Raw genomic sequence first — 14,583 nt, forward strand, 5'->3', positions numbered from 1 at the left:
GTGTAATATTCTGGGAGGTCTCAAAGAATTCAGGAACTCAAAAGAATCCTAAGAATAAAGGCCTCTCTTGCATTGGCAAATATCAGTTGTTTGTGAAACCATCATTAGGAGAACACTGAACAATGGTGCATACAGCAGAGTTGCAAGGGCCTTGAGTTTGACACTCCTGCTTTAGATGAGACCAAAATATAAATGAAAGGCATTTTTGGCAAAGGATAAACGCTGTGTTCCAGCCTAAGAACTTTGTCCCACTTGTGATATCCCAACACCATGATTTGAGTTTGCTTTGCTCCCTCTGGACCAAGACAGCTTGTCATTACTGATGGAACTCCGTATTCTAATTTATATCAGCAAATTCTACAGAAACATGTCAGGATACCTGTCTATGAATTGGAGCTCAAGAGAAAGTGCATCATGCAACAAGACAGTCGCCCCAAAATACAGTAATACTTTTAGCTTTCAATAATTTTCCTCAAGCAATGGCTAAGTATAATTATTTCATTCATTTGTTTAATTAGGTTATTTGTATGTATTTTTAGGATTTCTGTAAAGAGATCACAATTTAGGTCATACATGTGGAAATATGGGACGTGTATGAAAGTAGTATGGGACATGGTGGCTCATAGGCTAAGATGCTGAGCTTGTCGATCAGAAAGGTTGGCAGTTCAGCAGTTCAAATCCCTAGTGCTGCGTAACAAGAGTGAGTTCCCATTCCTTGTCCCAGCTTCTGCCAACCTAGCAGTTCGAAAGCATGTAAAAATGCAAGTAGAAAAATAGGGACCATTTTGGTGTGAAGGTAACAGCGTTCCATGCGCCCTTGGTGTTTAGTCATGCCAGCCACATGACCACGGAGACATCTTTGGACAGTGCTGGCTCTTCAGCTTTGAAACGGAGATGAGCACCGCCCCCTAGAGTCGGGAACAATTAGCACATATGTGCAAGGGGAACCTTTACCTATGTGCAAATGCTGAAAATTCAAAAGGGGTCACAAGCTTTCAAACATCACTGTATACTCTGCATATTGTTTACGTATTTGCCTTTTTCTAGATATTTATGAACTTTTTAGCTGCATATCAAAAAGAAATACAAGGAGTCCTTTCACTTAGTGACCGTTCAGAGTTACAGCACTGAAAAAGCAACTTATGACCATTGCAGCATCCCATGGTCATGTGATTTACATTTGAATGCTTATCAACTACTCAGATTTATGACAGCTGCAGTGTCCTAGAGTCATGTGGTCACCTTTTACGACGACCTGATGAGCAAAGTTAATGGGGAAAACAGATTCATTTAATAACCGTTTTACTACTGAGCCACGGTGGCGCAGTGGTTAGAGTGCAATACTGCAGGCTACTTCTGCTGCCTGCCAGCTGTCTGCAATTTGGCAGTTCAAATCTCACTGGCTCAAGGTTGACTAAGCCTTCCAAGGTTGGTAAAATGAGGTTGTTGGGGGCAATATGCTGACTCTGTAAACCACATAGAGAAAGCTGTAAAGCACTGTAAAACAGTATATAAATCTAAGTACTATTGCTACTAATTTAAGCTGCAGTGATTCACTTAACAAATGTGGCGAGAAAAGTCGTAAAATGGGGCAAAATTCACTTAACAAATTTCTCACTCAGCAACTTAAATTTTGGGCTCAATTATGGTTATACATTGAGGACTACCTGTATGATGATCTGTGAAGTTTCTTAGATGGTGCGTAGAATTTTTTTTAAATGGTTTTGCTGAAAAAGTTACATTGTATCAGAAAGGGCTATAAATCCTCGACTTACAACCACTAGACCCCCAAATTTTTGTTGTTAAGTGATACATTTGCTAAGTGAATTTTGCCCCATTTTTTGACCTTTTGCGCCACAGTTGTTAAGTCAATCACTGCAATAGTTAATTTAGTAACTCAGTTGTTAAGTGAATCTGGTTTGCCCATTTACTTTGCTTGTCAGGTCGCAAAGGTGATCACATAACCTCGGGACACTGCAACCGTCATAGGTATGAGTCAGTTGCCAAGCATTTGAATTCTGATTATGTGACCATAGGGGTACTGCAATGGTTGGGTGAAAAACACTCAGAAGACACTTTTTTCAGGGCTGTTGTAACTTTGAATGGTCACTAAATGAACTGTTGTCAAGGACTAGCTGTAGTAAGATTGGGAAACATGTATCCTCTGTTTTTTTTAGTTCCAACCAATCTTAATCAGTATGGATACTGTTCAAAGATTACAGGTGTTGTAATCAACGTTTGGAGGAGCACAGATTGCTCAAACCAATTTAACAGTATAAAACCTGTCTGAATTACAGAGCAAGCTTCTCCCAACTACTTGTTAAATAATGTCATTTATACTAATGCTGAGCCAATCTAGTGGTTGTGGAGAGAAACTATTTTCACTGCATTGAAAGTATCTAGAGGAGGGGGAGGGGGAGGGGAAGACAATTATCTACATACAAAAACTGACTTTTTTCTGAAAGTGTTTTTTTTCCTAAAAACAATAGCATGCTGCATATGCTTTAACTATGCAGAGGACACTACTCTAATAGCTGAAAATGCAAAGGATCTACAAGCACTAATAATAAAAGTCACAGGGCATAGTAAAAAAAAAATAGTACTAAAATTAAATGTAAATAAGACCTAACTAATGGCAATAGTTACTGAGTTAAGATACTGAAGTGGTAGATAGCTTCTGTCTTTTACAATCAACCATCAACAGTAAAGGAAGAAGCTGCAGACTAACTTTTACAGAACAGCCACGAAGGTTTTGGAAAAGCTATTCGGATCCCATGATGTGTCTATTACACCTACAAAGTTCAGAAAAGCACAGTATAAGCTATTCTTTGTGAAAGCCTATGAGAAGTGAAAGTTGTACTTTGAAGTAGGATAGAAAGAATATCGACTCTTTTGAACTTTGGTATTGGAAAAGTGTCCAAAAATCTGCTTCAGGGCTCTGTTTATAACACTTCTAAGCAGCTGTGTAATTACAAGAAGGAATGTAACCATTTAAAGATATTGCAGATAGAAGCTACAGTTGTGCTCCTGAACTCTTCAAAGCTCCCTTGGAAAGCTGTATTGCCCAGCCCCTGCCCCACAAACACATATCATTCCAAATACATATATTCATGTGTACGGAGAATGAATTCAAAAACATTAGCAGTAGCCTCATCTTTACTGGAAGAAGCCTTTTTTGTTTTTTGTTTGTTTGTTATACAGATAACCAAATATCCAATATGCAGTTTGATGGTTAAACGCAGACAAGAACTGCCAGTATAGATTTTCCAAACAGTGCTGGAAAAACAAGAGAAAATGAATATGCTGAAAAGTGTATAGAGAATGTGCTGATGGGAATTACATTTTTTTCCTTTCTTCATGCAATTAACAATACATAAAACTTTGTATTCCTCTGCTAAAACACAGTGGCTACTGCATAGAAACGTCTTGCTTCTCCATGAAACATTTTGGTTTTCTCCAGGATGTGAGGAAAGAACTGTTAGGTATGGAACTACCCTTCTCTCAGCATCCTTCTGTGCCATGGATGAGGCTAACCTTAATCCAACTTTGGACTTCTGAAGCAGGTATAAGCAGATGAGATAGTTGCTAGATGTTTTGAGTCTCACTCATTTTGCTTAATTCCTTCCATAGCCCCATCTTCTTATTCTTTGAGCCATTTCCTCCTTTTTCTTTTCTTTAAATGTTTCCAGCTTTGGCCACAATCCCACTGTGCTCTCTGCAGCCTTTATCATCTTAACAATGGAGACCCAGATCCAGCCATGGAGTCTGTAGTTCTCAATGAGGTTTAGGGACATGCCCATCCACATAAAAGTTCCTTGTGATTTTGGGAAGGGTGAACTGTGCTCCTTCCAGTTCTTTGCTAAGGACAATTTGACAGCCCAGTCGAGAGTTCTCCTGAAGCAGCGGTGCCATATCCAACATATCCTCCTCCCTAGATGGAGAAGAATGTCAGGAGTTATTTATAATAGCAATTAACACCCTGGCTTTGCACTTACAACATTCATGGCAGATAACTACTTTAAAACCTGAAAAAGAAAGATAAAAAAGCAAGAAGTTCTAAGTAAGAATAACATAAAAGCATGTCTTGTCAAGATTTCAGAAATGGTTTGTCCTTGACTCTATCTTAGGGCTGAGAGAGGCTACCTTGTGCCTGAATTGAGACTAGAACTCATGATCTCCCAATTTCTAGTCTGGTGTCTTAGCCACTACACCAAACTGACTTTCTTTGTATAAATATATACAGGTTTTAAATACTTATGCCAATTCATGCAGCATTATAGACTTTACAAATGCTTGCAGTTGTTTTTTTATTTCCTTACACAACAATTGTTTTTTAGTATATGCAGCAACTTTTGAAGATTTTTGAGATTCTAACTCTCAATTGTTACCTGATACTTAAATGTTTTCTAACATTATCTGTGAATTATGTGTTAGCTAATTTATTGATCACTCAATTGACTCTATCAAACCACCACACTGCATTAACCAAACAAAAGATAAATTAAATATAAATATACCAAAGTACAAAGTCTATTCAAATTTGTATAATGTGTTGCATGAGACCATGCTATGTAACTCTTCATGTTTTCAGTTAAACAGTGTTGACTATAAATTTAACATTTCTGCTGGTCACGTATGTATTAGTGCCCAAAAGGAAATATGACAAGCTGTTGTGAAGTCTCAATAGAATGTTCTAATCAAATCAGGCCTATGCTGAGATGTATACAATTGGCAATCTAGCAATGTGTGCTCTCTCCTGTGTCTGGAGCTCCACCTCCTCAACTTCTATCATAATATCTCCACACAATAGAGATACACAGTGCATTCAGAAAGTATTCAGATCCCCTTCACTTTGTCAATTTTGTTATGCTGCTCCCTGATTCTACAGTTGTTGTATTTCTTTTTTTCCCCCTCAATCTACACCCGGTAGATTGATAATGACAGTGAAAACAGAATTTTAGAAATGTCTGTAAATTTATTAAAAAGAAAAAAAACTGAAATATCACATTGGCATAAGTATTCAGACCTTTCACTCAGTACTTTGTTGAAGCACCTTTGGCAGCAATTACAGCCTCAAGTCTTTTTTGGGTATGACACAATACACTTTGCACACTGGATTGGGGGATTTTATGCCATTCTTCCTTGAAAATCCCCTCAAGCTCACTCAGGTTGGATGGTGACTGTTGGTGGACAGCCATTTTCAGATCCCTCCAGAGATGTTCAAAAGGATTCAGGTCAGGGCTCTGGCTGGGCCACTCCAGGACATTCACAGAGTTCTCCCTAAGCTACTCCTGTGGTGTCTTGGCTGTGTGCTTAGGATCATTGTCATGTTGGAAAGTGAACCTTCAGCCCAGTTTGAGATCTTGAGCGCTGTAGAACAGGTTTTCATTGAGGATATCCCTGTACTTTGCTCCATTCAGGTTTCCCTCAACTCTGACCAGTCTCCCAGTCCCTGCTGTTGAAAAACAGCCCCACAGCATGATGCTGCCACCACCATGCTTCACTGTTGGAATGATATTGGGCAGGTAAGGAGCGGTGCCTGGTTTCCTCCAAACATAAAGTTCAGAACTGAGGCCAAACAGTTTGGTTTCATCAGATCAGAGAATCTTGTTCCTCACAGTCTGAGAGTCCTTCAGGTGGCTTTTTTGCAAACTCCAAGCAGGCTTTCGTATGTTTTGCATTGAGGAGAGGCTTCTGTCTAGCCACTCTGCCATAAAGCCCAGATCGGTGGAGGACTGCAGTGACGGTTGTTCTTCTGGAACTCTGTCCCACCTCCACATAAGATCTCTGGAGCTCAGTCAGACTGACCATCAATGTCTTGGTCACCTCGCTAGCTAAGGTCCTTCTCCCCTGATTGCTCAGTTTGACCAGGCAACCACCTCTTGGAAGAGTCTTGGTTGTGCCAAACATCTTCCATTTGAGAATTACGGAGTCACTGTGCTCTTAGGAAACTTCCGTGCAGCAGAAATTTTATTGTAGCCTTCCCCAGATCTGTGCCTTGCAGTAATCCTGTCTCTGAGCTCTGCAGGTAGTTCCTTTGACCTCATGGCTTTTGCTCTGCTACGGTATGCAATGTGAGGCCTTCTAGAGAGTGGTGTGTGCCTTTCCAAATCATGTCCAATCAATTTAATTTGCCACAGGTTGACTCCATTCAAGAGATAGAAACATGTCAGCAACAATCAAGAGAATTGGGAGCTAAATTTCTAGTGTTGTTGCAAAGGATCTGAATACTTACACCAATGTGATATTTTTTATTTTTAAATTTACCGATATTTCTAAACTTCTGTTTTCACTTTGTCATTATGGTGTACTGAGTGTGGATTGAGAAAAAAAAATGAATTTCAACAACTGTAGAATCAGGCTGCAGCATAACAAAATTGATAAAAGTAAAGGGGGTCTGAATACTTTCTGAATGCACCGTATATGTTATAATATCAAATTGACTCAGCACACAAATGGTCTAGGACAGTGGTCGGCAAGCCGCGGCTCGCGAGCCAAATGCGGCTCTTTGCACATTTTAATGCGGCTCTTCAGTGTGCCGGGCGCCCGCTCCCCTCCCTCCTCTTGGGCTTCGGAGGGAAGCTTCTGCAAAAGCGAGTGACAAGTCTCCCAGGCTGTAATTTGCCAAGCTGTACGCGCGCGCCTGTTTTCCACGGCGTGGAGCAGCAGCGAGATTCTGCGCGGCGAGCGATGATTCCGGGGGCCATCAGTGGGGGGGCAGGGTCTCCCCTCGCGTTCCTCATCTTCCCGGATGGCCCCTGGAATCATCGCTCGCCGCGCAGAATCTCGCCGCTGCTCCACGCCGTGGAAAACAGGCGCGCGCGTACAGCTCTGTCAGTCTCTCTGATTCCCTCTCTCACTCCCTCTCTCTGATCCTCTCTCTGTCTGTCTGTCTCACTCACACACACACACACACACACACTGTGGTCACCTTGTTGAGTGTTCCAATCACATTTGAAACACTCAACAACTGGCCTGCATTTATGGTATTTTGCAGCTGCCTGTATAAGAAGAAAACAGAAGCAACCCTTACCGTTCATCAGGCATGGGAAGCTTATCCACAAAATCATGGCTTACATAAACATGACAGGTAGAGCAAGCTAAGGAGGCTTCACAAGCACCTGGGAAAATAAAAGATAGATTGATTCAATCCAGCTTCCCTGATCTCAAATGATTCTTCTACCAAGAGGCAGCATAACAGAAAACCATTGGCTGGATTTAATTTCACAGATATTTCTTTTCCCCAGGCAGATCTTCCTAACCCTTTTCTCCCTGGAGAGGAAAAAAGTTTTTTTAAAAAAATAAAATAAAGGCAGAAGTTAGTTACTAGTGCTAGATTGCATAAAGAAGCAGCATTGTCTCTGGGCCATGATTAAATCCTGGAATCTATTTAAAAAAACTGGACAAATCCTATTGGCAACCTGAAGGCACCCAGAAACAGGTAAACAAATCTACCAGAAAATTAGGAATGTAGGAGAGGGGGGAAAGGGGTGGTGTTGCTACTTAAATTTTTACTGTTTCTGTACAAACCCAGTAATTGCATGCTTATACAAGCAGGAACCTTTTTGCTGCAGAGTTTAAGATTTTTTTCTGCAAGTTCTTTTAAAGTTACAAACTGTGTTAGGACACTTTAATTTTTAAACTTTGAAACTGGCTGTTGTTAGAAAGATTGCTTCTATGCTGCTATAAAGTTGTAATTATAGAACTTCAATTTAGAGGCAGTGTAAGTAGGAAAGCCTATGGGGCAGAGCTATTGCAAGACCCTAAAGATGTGGTTTTGTGCCTTGCCTAGAGTTCCAGAACAGATAGAGCCCATCTCTTTTCTTTGTTGATGATTATTTTACACTGCTCAGCTTTGTGTTTTTTATTTCATATTGTATATTTTCTTTGGTTTATTTATATTAATATAAGCCACCCAGAGTCACTTATGAGATGGGCAGATGTGTAAATCAAATAAATAATTGTATTCATATCCTGCTTGTATGGGTTTCCCAGGGCATGTGGCCCAATGTTGGAAACAGGATGCTGGCCTAAACTGATCTTTGCTCTGATCCAGGAGAGCATTATACAGATATTCATGACATACCTTCTAGTTCAATGCCATTTCTCTGAGCCAAGTGCAGCACATCATCTCCAACTTTGCCTTGCACTGGGATTTTTTGCCCACAACGATCTATGAACACTACATTGACTCTAAGACAGAAGAAACAATATGGAAATGCTCTCAGTTCAGGGTCATCCAGTATATATCATACGCTCAAATGCTACAAGCACAACTGAATGTTTTCTGGCAATTTCCGTTTTTATGTAGAATTGCAAACTAACTTCTACAATAGTCTTGCCTATCCTCGTTCACCCTACGCTGGAGGAGAATTTTGAGTGCTACAGCCCTAACACATGTGGGGAAGATATGCGGAAGATTGATCTAATATCTGATATAGATTTTTAATCTGAAATAAAAGACACAAATGATAAAAGTCCTTTGAGTGACATGCTGGGTTACTTTTAGCTCTAGCATGAACCACTACCTTGGATCAATCTATAATTAAGGCAAATACTTTAACCATCATTTTCATCCTAGGTTGATTTAAGTTAGTATGCAATTTTATAGGGCCAAGTGAAAGCCCCTAATTCAAATAAATCTTCCTACAGAAAACAAAGCACAGCCTTAGCTATAGAGTTAAATCGGGCAACTACCTCATTACAAAAATGCCTTTTTTGAAGGAAAACTGCACTGCCAGCTTAACTTCAGAACATTCAAAGGACATTAATTTGTGAAGATATTTGGAGGCAAGTGGAGGTCTGGGAAAGCAATAAAAAATAACTCCCTAGAAAGAAACTATGTTCATAGTTTGCCTTTGTTCATTCAAAACCCAAAATGTAGTCTTGACTCATTACCTCAGGGTAAAGTTACACTTTAATGGCCTCATTGATTTCACTAGGCACATGTGTTATACTAATGTATTAAACCTAGATAACATACAATGTGTGATACATAATTGCAATATTTAATCACATGCATATTCTCATTTGCATAAGTCAATAATGAGGGACTGTAACCTTCAAGCCTATTTTTGCTACCACTGTTTTCATTAATCCAATTGATGCTTCAATGTAATGTGTTTGGGTCTCTACTCCAAATATATCCCTAAAATATTCTACTACAGTTTAACTTTTCTGAACTTAGTTTCTATATCAGCCAGACTCGGAAGAGAGAGCTATTTGAAGTTATTTGTGTCTTTTAATACCAAACAAAATGCCAAGAAATTGGAGTACAATAAAATGTGCCTGCTTCAGTTGAACCACTTCTTCTAGTTTCATGCGTCTACATCCTAATACTCACACTTCTGCTTTGCAGTTCTTATCTTCTGTTTGAAAAGCCACTGGGGGAAAAATAATAAAATGCCATTATTACATTACATTACATATCCTTTCAGGAATTTTGCCCAGACAGAGTTTGATCCTACATGCTAGATCCACCTCTTTATCACCTTCTAAGTCAAGTATTAAGGCTTTATTAGAAACAGATATGGTGTTTACTATTTGCATTATTTTGTGTATCACATGGCATAAAATAGTAAGTCTTAGCTTTATTTGACACAATTTTGCAACATAAAATACAGAAAGGTATAGGATAAATAGATCTGCAGCCTAATGAAATCTCCTTTTTAGACAATCATCATTGCATTTGAACTTTGGTTTTAGGATTGTTCATGCAAGATCACAGTGCTTCTTAGCACAGAACAACTGGAGTCGGTCACTGAAGACAGTTCACTATTTCATTTTTAGTACTAAATTTGTATTATCACAGTCTTTTCAATAAATCAGTTTTCAGAAATATTCATCACAATTAACAACAGTCCAGCATGATAAAAAGACAGTAGAAATGGATTCAACAAATACTAAGAAATGCTTCTATAAACCAGAAAGAACATAAACAACTGGTCTACTACTCTGTAAATAACATGTAACTTGGAAATGGGAAAACAGTACAATTTCCTAGGAGCAATACGCAGGATCCAGACACCGTATGTAAGTTAAATGATTGGGAGATCTCCTCATCTAGCACCAAAAATAATAGTAACTGTCTTTGCATGACACACATGCCTTCCTTAAAAGGCTTTCCCTTTTAACTCCCTGAAATTCTACAGCATCATAAACTGGGTTCTCATAGTATACCAGGATAAAATGAGATTGTGTGTTATGCAAACATAATTTTTCTTATGTGACTATTCAAATATTTCAACAATGTATTTGTTAGTCTCCTATGTACTTAAAACTGATGTAATCTCTACAGAAAATACAATATTGGGATTGGAAGGGATCTTGGATATCTTCTAGTCCATGTCCCTGCTCAAGCAGGAGCCCCTATAATTCCAACCAAATGACTGTCCAATCTTTTCTTGAAAACCTATATTAATGGAGCATCCACAACTTCTGGAGGCAAGACATTCCACTGAATAATTGTTCTGTCAGGAAAATTTTCATTAGTTCTAGGCTGGATCTCTCTTTAATGATCTCCCACCCATTACTTCTTGTTGCACCCTCAGGCGCTTTGGAAAATATGCTGAGTATATTTGATGATTGGTTTGAGTATATTGGAGAATAATACAATACAATACAATAGTAGAGTTGGAAGGGACCTTGGAGGTCTTCTAGTCCAACCCCCTGCCTAGGCAGGAAACCCTATACCGTTTCAGACAAATAGCTATCCAACATCTTGGATATATTGAGTATATTGGAGAACTTGAGACTCAAACTCAAAATCTCAAAAAGCTTAAGGAGGCTTATTAATGACTTACTTAATGACTTAAAAATTACTACTGTAATTTCTTTCATCCTAACGTACCCCAGAGAATCGCAGTAACGAGCAAAAAGGGAGAATAATAACGGTGCAGGTTATCTCGGAAGCAATAAAGGGAATCGTGGGGGAGTAGAAATGATTAACAGTTGTCTACATTCTCGAACGGAAGAAAGGGTAAAGCAAATCATAGTCAAATGGAGACAACAAACATTTGGAAGGGAAGGCTGGGGCGGGGAAAAGGAAAGGATTATCGCGCTCCCCTTCTCGATTCGCTGGGAATCCGAAGCCGCTCAAAACATAAAACAAGGAGAAAAGGAACTCCTGGCGGAGAAATCTCTTCCCTCCCTCATCTCTTCTTTAAGACCAGAGAAAAAGGCTCCCGGTTGCAGCCGCCATCCCACCTGTAGTACGAACGCCCCGAAACTGAAATCGCCCGGTAGCTCCCAGGAGCAACTGGAGGCGACGCCACCCCCAGCCCAGGGTCACACTCACGCCGCCACTAGCAGCCCAGGAGGCCGCCATTGCACGATTCACGTGATTGCATGGAGGGGTCAGAGGTCGGTTGCTAGGGTGACAAAACGCAGAGGGAGGAGCAAAGAAGTGCTACTGTATTCTCTTGGAAGGGAAAAAGATTTGTAAGGAATCTGTTCCCACAGTAGGTTTAATGGAGTCACCGAATTAATTTTCTGAGTTTATGTTTCATCAATTGATAAGTTAGGCTGACACAATACACCGAACTTCTCATTCGCCTTCGGGATCGGGAGGAACATTATCTTCCAAAATTAGCTAATACACATATTTGCATCCTTGTCGTATGCAGATGATATACAAACACGTATTGGACTTCGAGAAGCCCTGAACGCTCTTGGCTAGTTACTGATCTGAAGAAACTTTTGAAATCAACTATAGTAAAACTAAGATCATGATATTTGCAAAAAGTCTTAAATTGCATGCCTGGAAGATGAATAGCCAGAACATTGAGCATGTTCAATCTTTAAAATATTCGGGCATGGTTTTTCATAGCTCTACTAAACGCAGTGCACCTCCTATGTCATTCAATATGCTTTTTTAAAAAAAAAAAACAATGGCAGCAATTCAATCTTTATTTCTCCAGAGGAGCACAATATATTCCAGGAGCACTGAAGTTATATTCAGCTAAAACTTGCGAACAACTATTCTCTGGTGTTCAGTTGGGGCCTTACTCAGTGGTGGGATTCAAATAATTTAACAACTGTTTCTCTGCCCTAATGGTTTCTGCCAACCGCCCGTTTACCAAACTGCTCAGAAAGTTAACAACCAGTTCTCCTGAAGTGGTACGAACTGACTGAATCCCACCACTGGCCTTATTCCTCCTTAACTCCTCTGGAAAGGGTGCAGTCCAAATTCCTAAGAGCTATATTTCAGGTAGCTCATTGTGTCCCAAATGTACTACTAAGGAGGAAGGCAGTTTATCTAAAGTTAAAACAGATGCCTGGACTTGTAACATATTGGTTAAAAATTATTCTCATTCCCACTTCCAGTTCCGGCGGCCGACGGCAACGAGCAAGCTTTGCTCACCCCCCGCTTCCCTGGTGGGCTTCCCACTCCTTGGGGGAAGTGGGATGCCCCGTAGAGGCGTCCTGCCGAAGGGGCGGCACCGCGGGGGATCCCTGGATCAGCGGCGGCCAGCGGGAGGTCCCCCGCCTCGCTCCAGGCACCGGGGAGCACAATGGGGAGACGCTTCGGCGTCTTCGCTACGATGCCGATCGGAGAAAAAGAAACTAGAAGGATGCGGCTGCTGTGCGGTGAGCCGTGAACTTTCTCCATTCCCTTTAACAACCCTAACAACTCTAACGAAAAAAAAGTCAGCTGTTTAAATCCTATTTTCAGCGTGAATCGGAGAGGCGCGGCTGGAGGGAGGGGGAATTCCCCCCCTCCCTCGGACAGGCGGCTGGAAATGATTTAGCTCTTTGCCCCAGGGAAAGGAGGAGGAGGGGGAGAGCCAACCAATGATGTCACGCTCCTATTAAGTGAATTAAGTGAATTTTCGGACTTAAGCCCTAAAACAATGATGATCTGGAAACTTTGAACATTGAACATTGAAAACTTTATTTGTTGCCTCCAAACCCGAAGCTGGCAGGGCAAGATGGCACACTTCCATTGTCTTTATGAAATGTGAAATCTGACTCCACTTTTGAAACTTCAGGCTTCCGGTCTTTGTCTCTGTGTTGCTCAGATAAGTCTCTTGTGGATTGCTGTTCTTTGAACTCACTGGAGTGGAAATTTTGCTCTATTACCAGGGCCAGTGAAAACAAAAACTCTCTTCTGCCTGGACCTTCTGTCTCTTGGACTCTCTTAGCTGCCTTGCCTTTCTGATTGACCATTCTCTATACTGACTGAACTCTTTATGGTATAAAGAATGCCACCTAAAAAACCACCTCCTGGAAAGCCTGGCTTTGCTGCCTCTGCCCCGACATCTGCAACCTCCAGTCCTAGTACACAATCAAAAATAACAGCTTTGATGCAACCCAAATCTCTGGAGATGGACTTTCAACAAATGTTTCAGCAAATTATACAGGGACAAGAGGAAATAAAGAACAACTGCAGGAGATGAAAGAAGAAATTAAAGAGAACCAGGCCAAAATTAATAAGAACTCACAGAGATTGGACCTCTTGGAGGGTGGGGCGGCGGAGATGAGGGAAGGGTTGGAAGGGATGCAGAAGGGAAACAAAGAACTTGACTCCCAGCAGATGAAAATAGAGTTTGAGAGAATGTCCTTTTATCTTAGATTTCAAAATGTGATAGAGACAGATGATGAAAATATAAGGGACATCGTGACAAACATTTTGGCTGACTACATCCAGAAAGATAAACAACAGATGGGGTGGGAAATAGACCTGGTATATAGAGTGAATTCAGCTTATGCTAGGACACACAATGTTCCCAGGGAGGTACACATTAAATTCCTTAGAAAAAGCACAAGAGATGAAATTCTGAGCACACAACGGGGGCAAGCCCTGACATACAAAGATAAGGAGATAACCATTCTGAAACAGATCCCCAAGAAAGTAAGAGAAAAAAGAAAAAACTATTCGCAATTAGCGAATAAATTATACCAGAAGGGGGTGTGGTTTAGATGGTTGATGCCTGAAGGTATGCTAATATTCTGGGAGGAGACAAGAGTTAGAATTAATACACCCATAGAGGCACAGGCCTTTATGGAAAAAAACAAACTACTCCTAGAAAAACCTGAGGATCCTCCACCAGATACACAGGACACGGGAGGGGCCGGAGCTCTGTCAGCGGGGGGAGATGGGGCAACATTGAGAAAGCTCAGATCACAAAAATGAGTAAGAAAATCCACCTGACATAAACTGTTCGAAATTATTAACTGAACTTACATGCTGACTATATGTTATTATGTTACTATCTAATAATGAATTATGTGCAAATGTATACTATGAGTATGGAGGGGGGGGGCGCACCTACCGCACACTGCAGTTGCCAAAATTTGTAACCTATCCCCTACCTTTTCCCTTTGTAAAATATTAAAAAAACCAATAAAACTTTGTTTAAAAAAAATTTATTCTCATTCCCCACAGGTTTGAGTTCTTTCTTTATAGTGGACAATTCTGCATCAGTATGGTTTAGGATCGTTTCATAAAAACTCCAATATTTCGGCTTCTCCAGGGAAGCCCTCTTAATGATGGTGTACGAATGTTCAGTTAATGCATTTAAATAACATATCAAAGACCTGGAAATCCAACAAGATCAGTCTGCTTTTCTTAATAACTTTTTT

The 14,583-nt window shown here is 40.4% G+C and overlaps 1 protein-coding gene across 1 annotated transcript; it reads right to left on the reverse strand.

Annotated features, from left to right (window-relative positions):
* Positions 1-3,138: 3,138 nt before the first annotated feature.
* Positions 3,139-11,361, reverse strand: FDX2 (ferredoxin 2). The gene is made up of 5 exons (XM_081938481.1): positions 11,206-11,361; positions 9,344-9,383; positions 8,087-8,193; positions 7,034-7,121; positions 3,139-3,931 (listed from the first exon to the last, which is right to left on the reverse strand). The coding sequence occupies exons 1-5, from the start codon at positions 11,324-11,326 to the stop codon at positions 3,775-3,777; spliced, it is 513 nt and encodes a 170-aa protein (XP_081794607.1). The 5' UTR covers positions 11,327-11,361; the 3' UTR covers positions 3,139-3,774.
* Between the last annotated feature and the right edge of the window lie 3,222 nt (positions 11,362-14,583).

Source organism: Natrix helvetica (genome assembly GCF_964273705.1).
Source record: "Natrix helvetica genome assembly, chromosome: 1".
Classification (NCBI taxonomy): Eukaryota; Metazoa; Chordata; class Lepidosauria; order Squamata; family Natricidae; genus Natrix; species Natrix helvetica.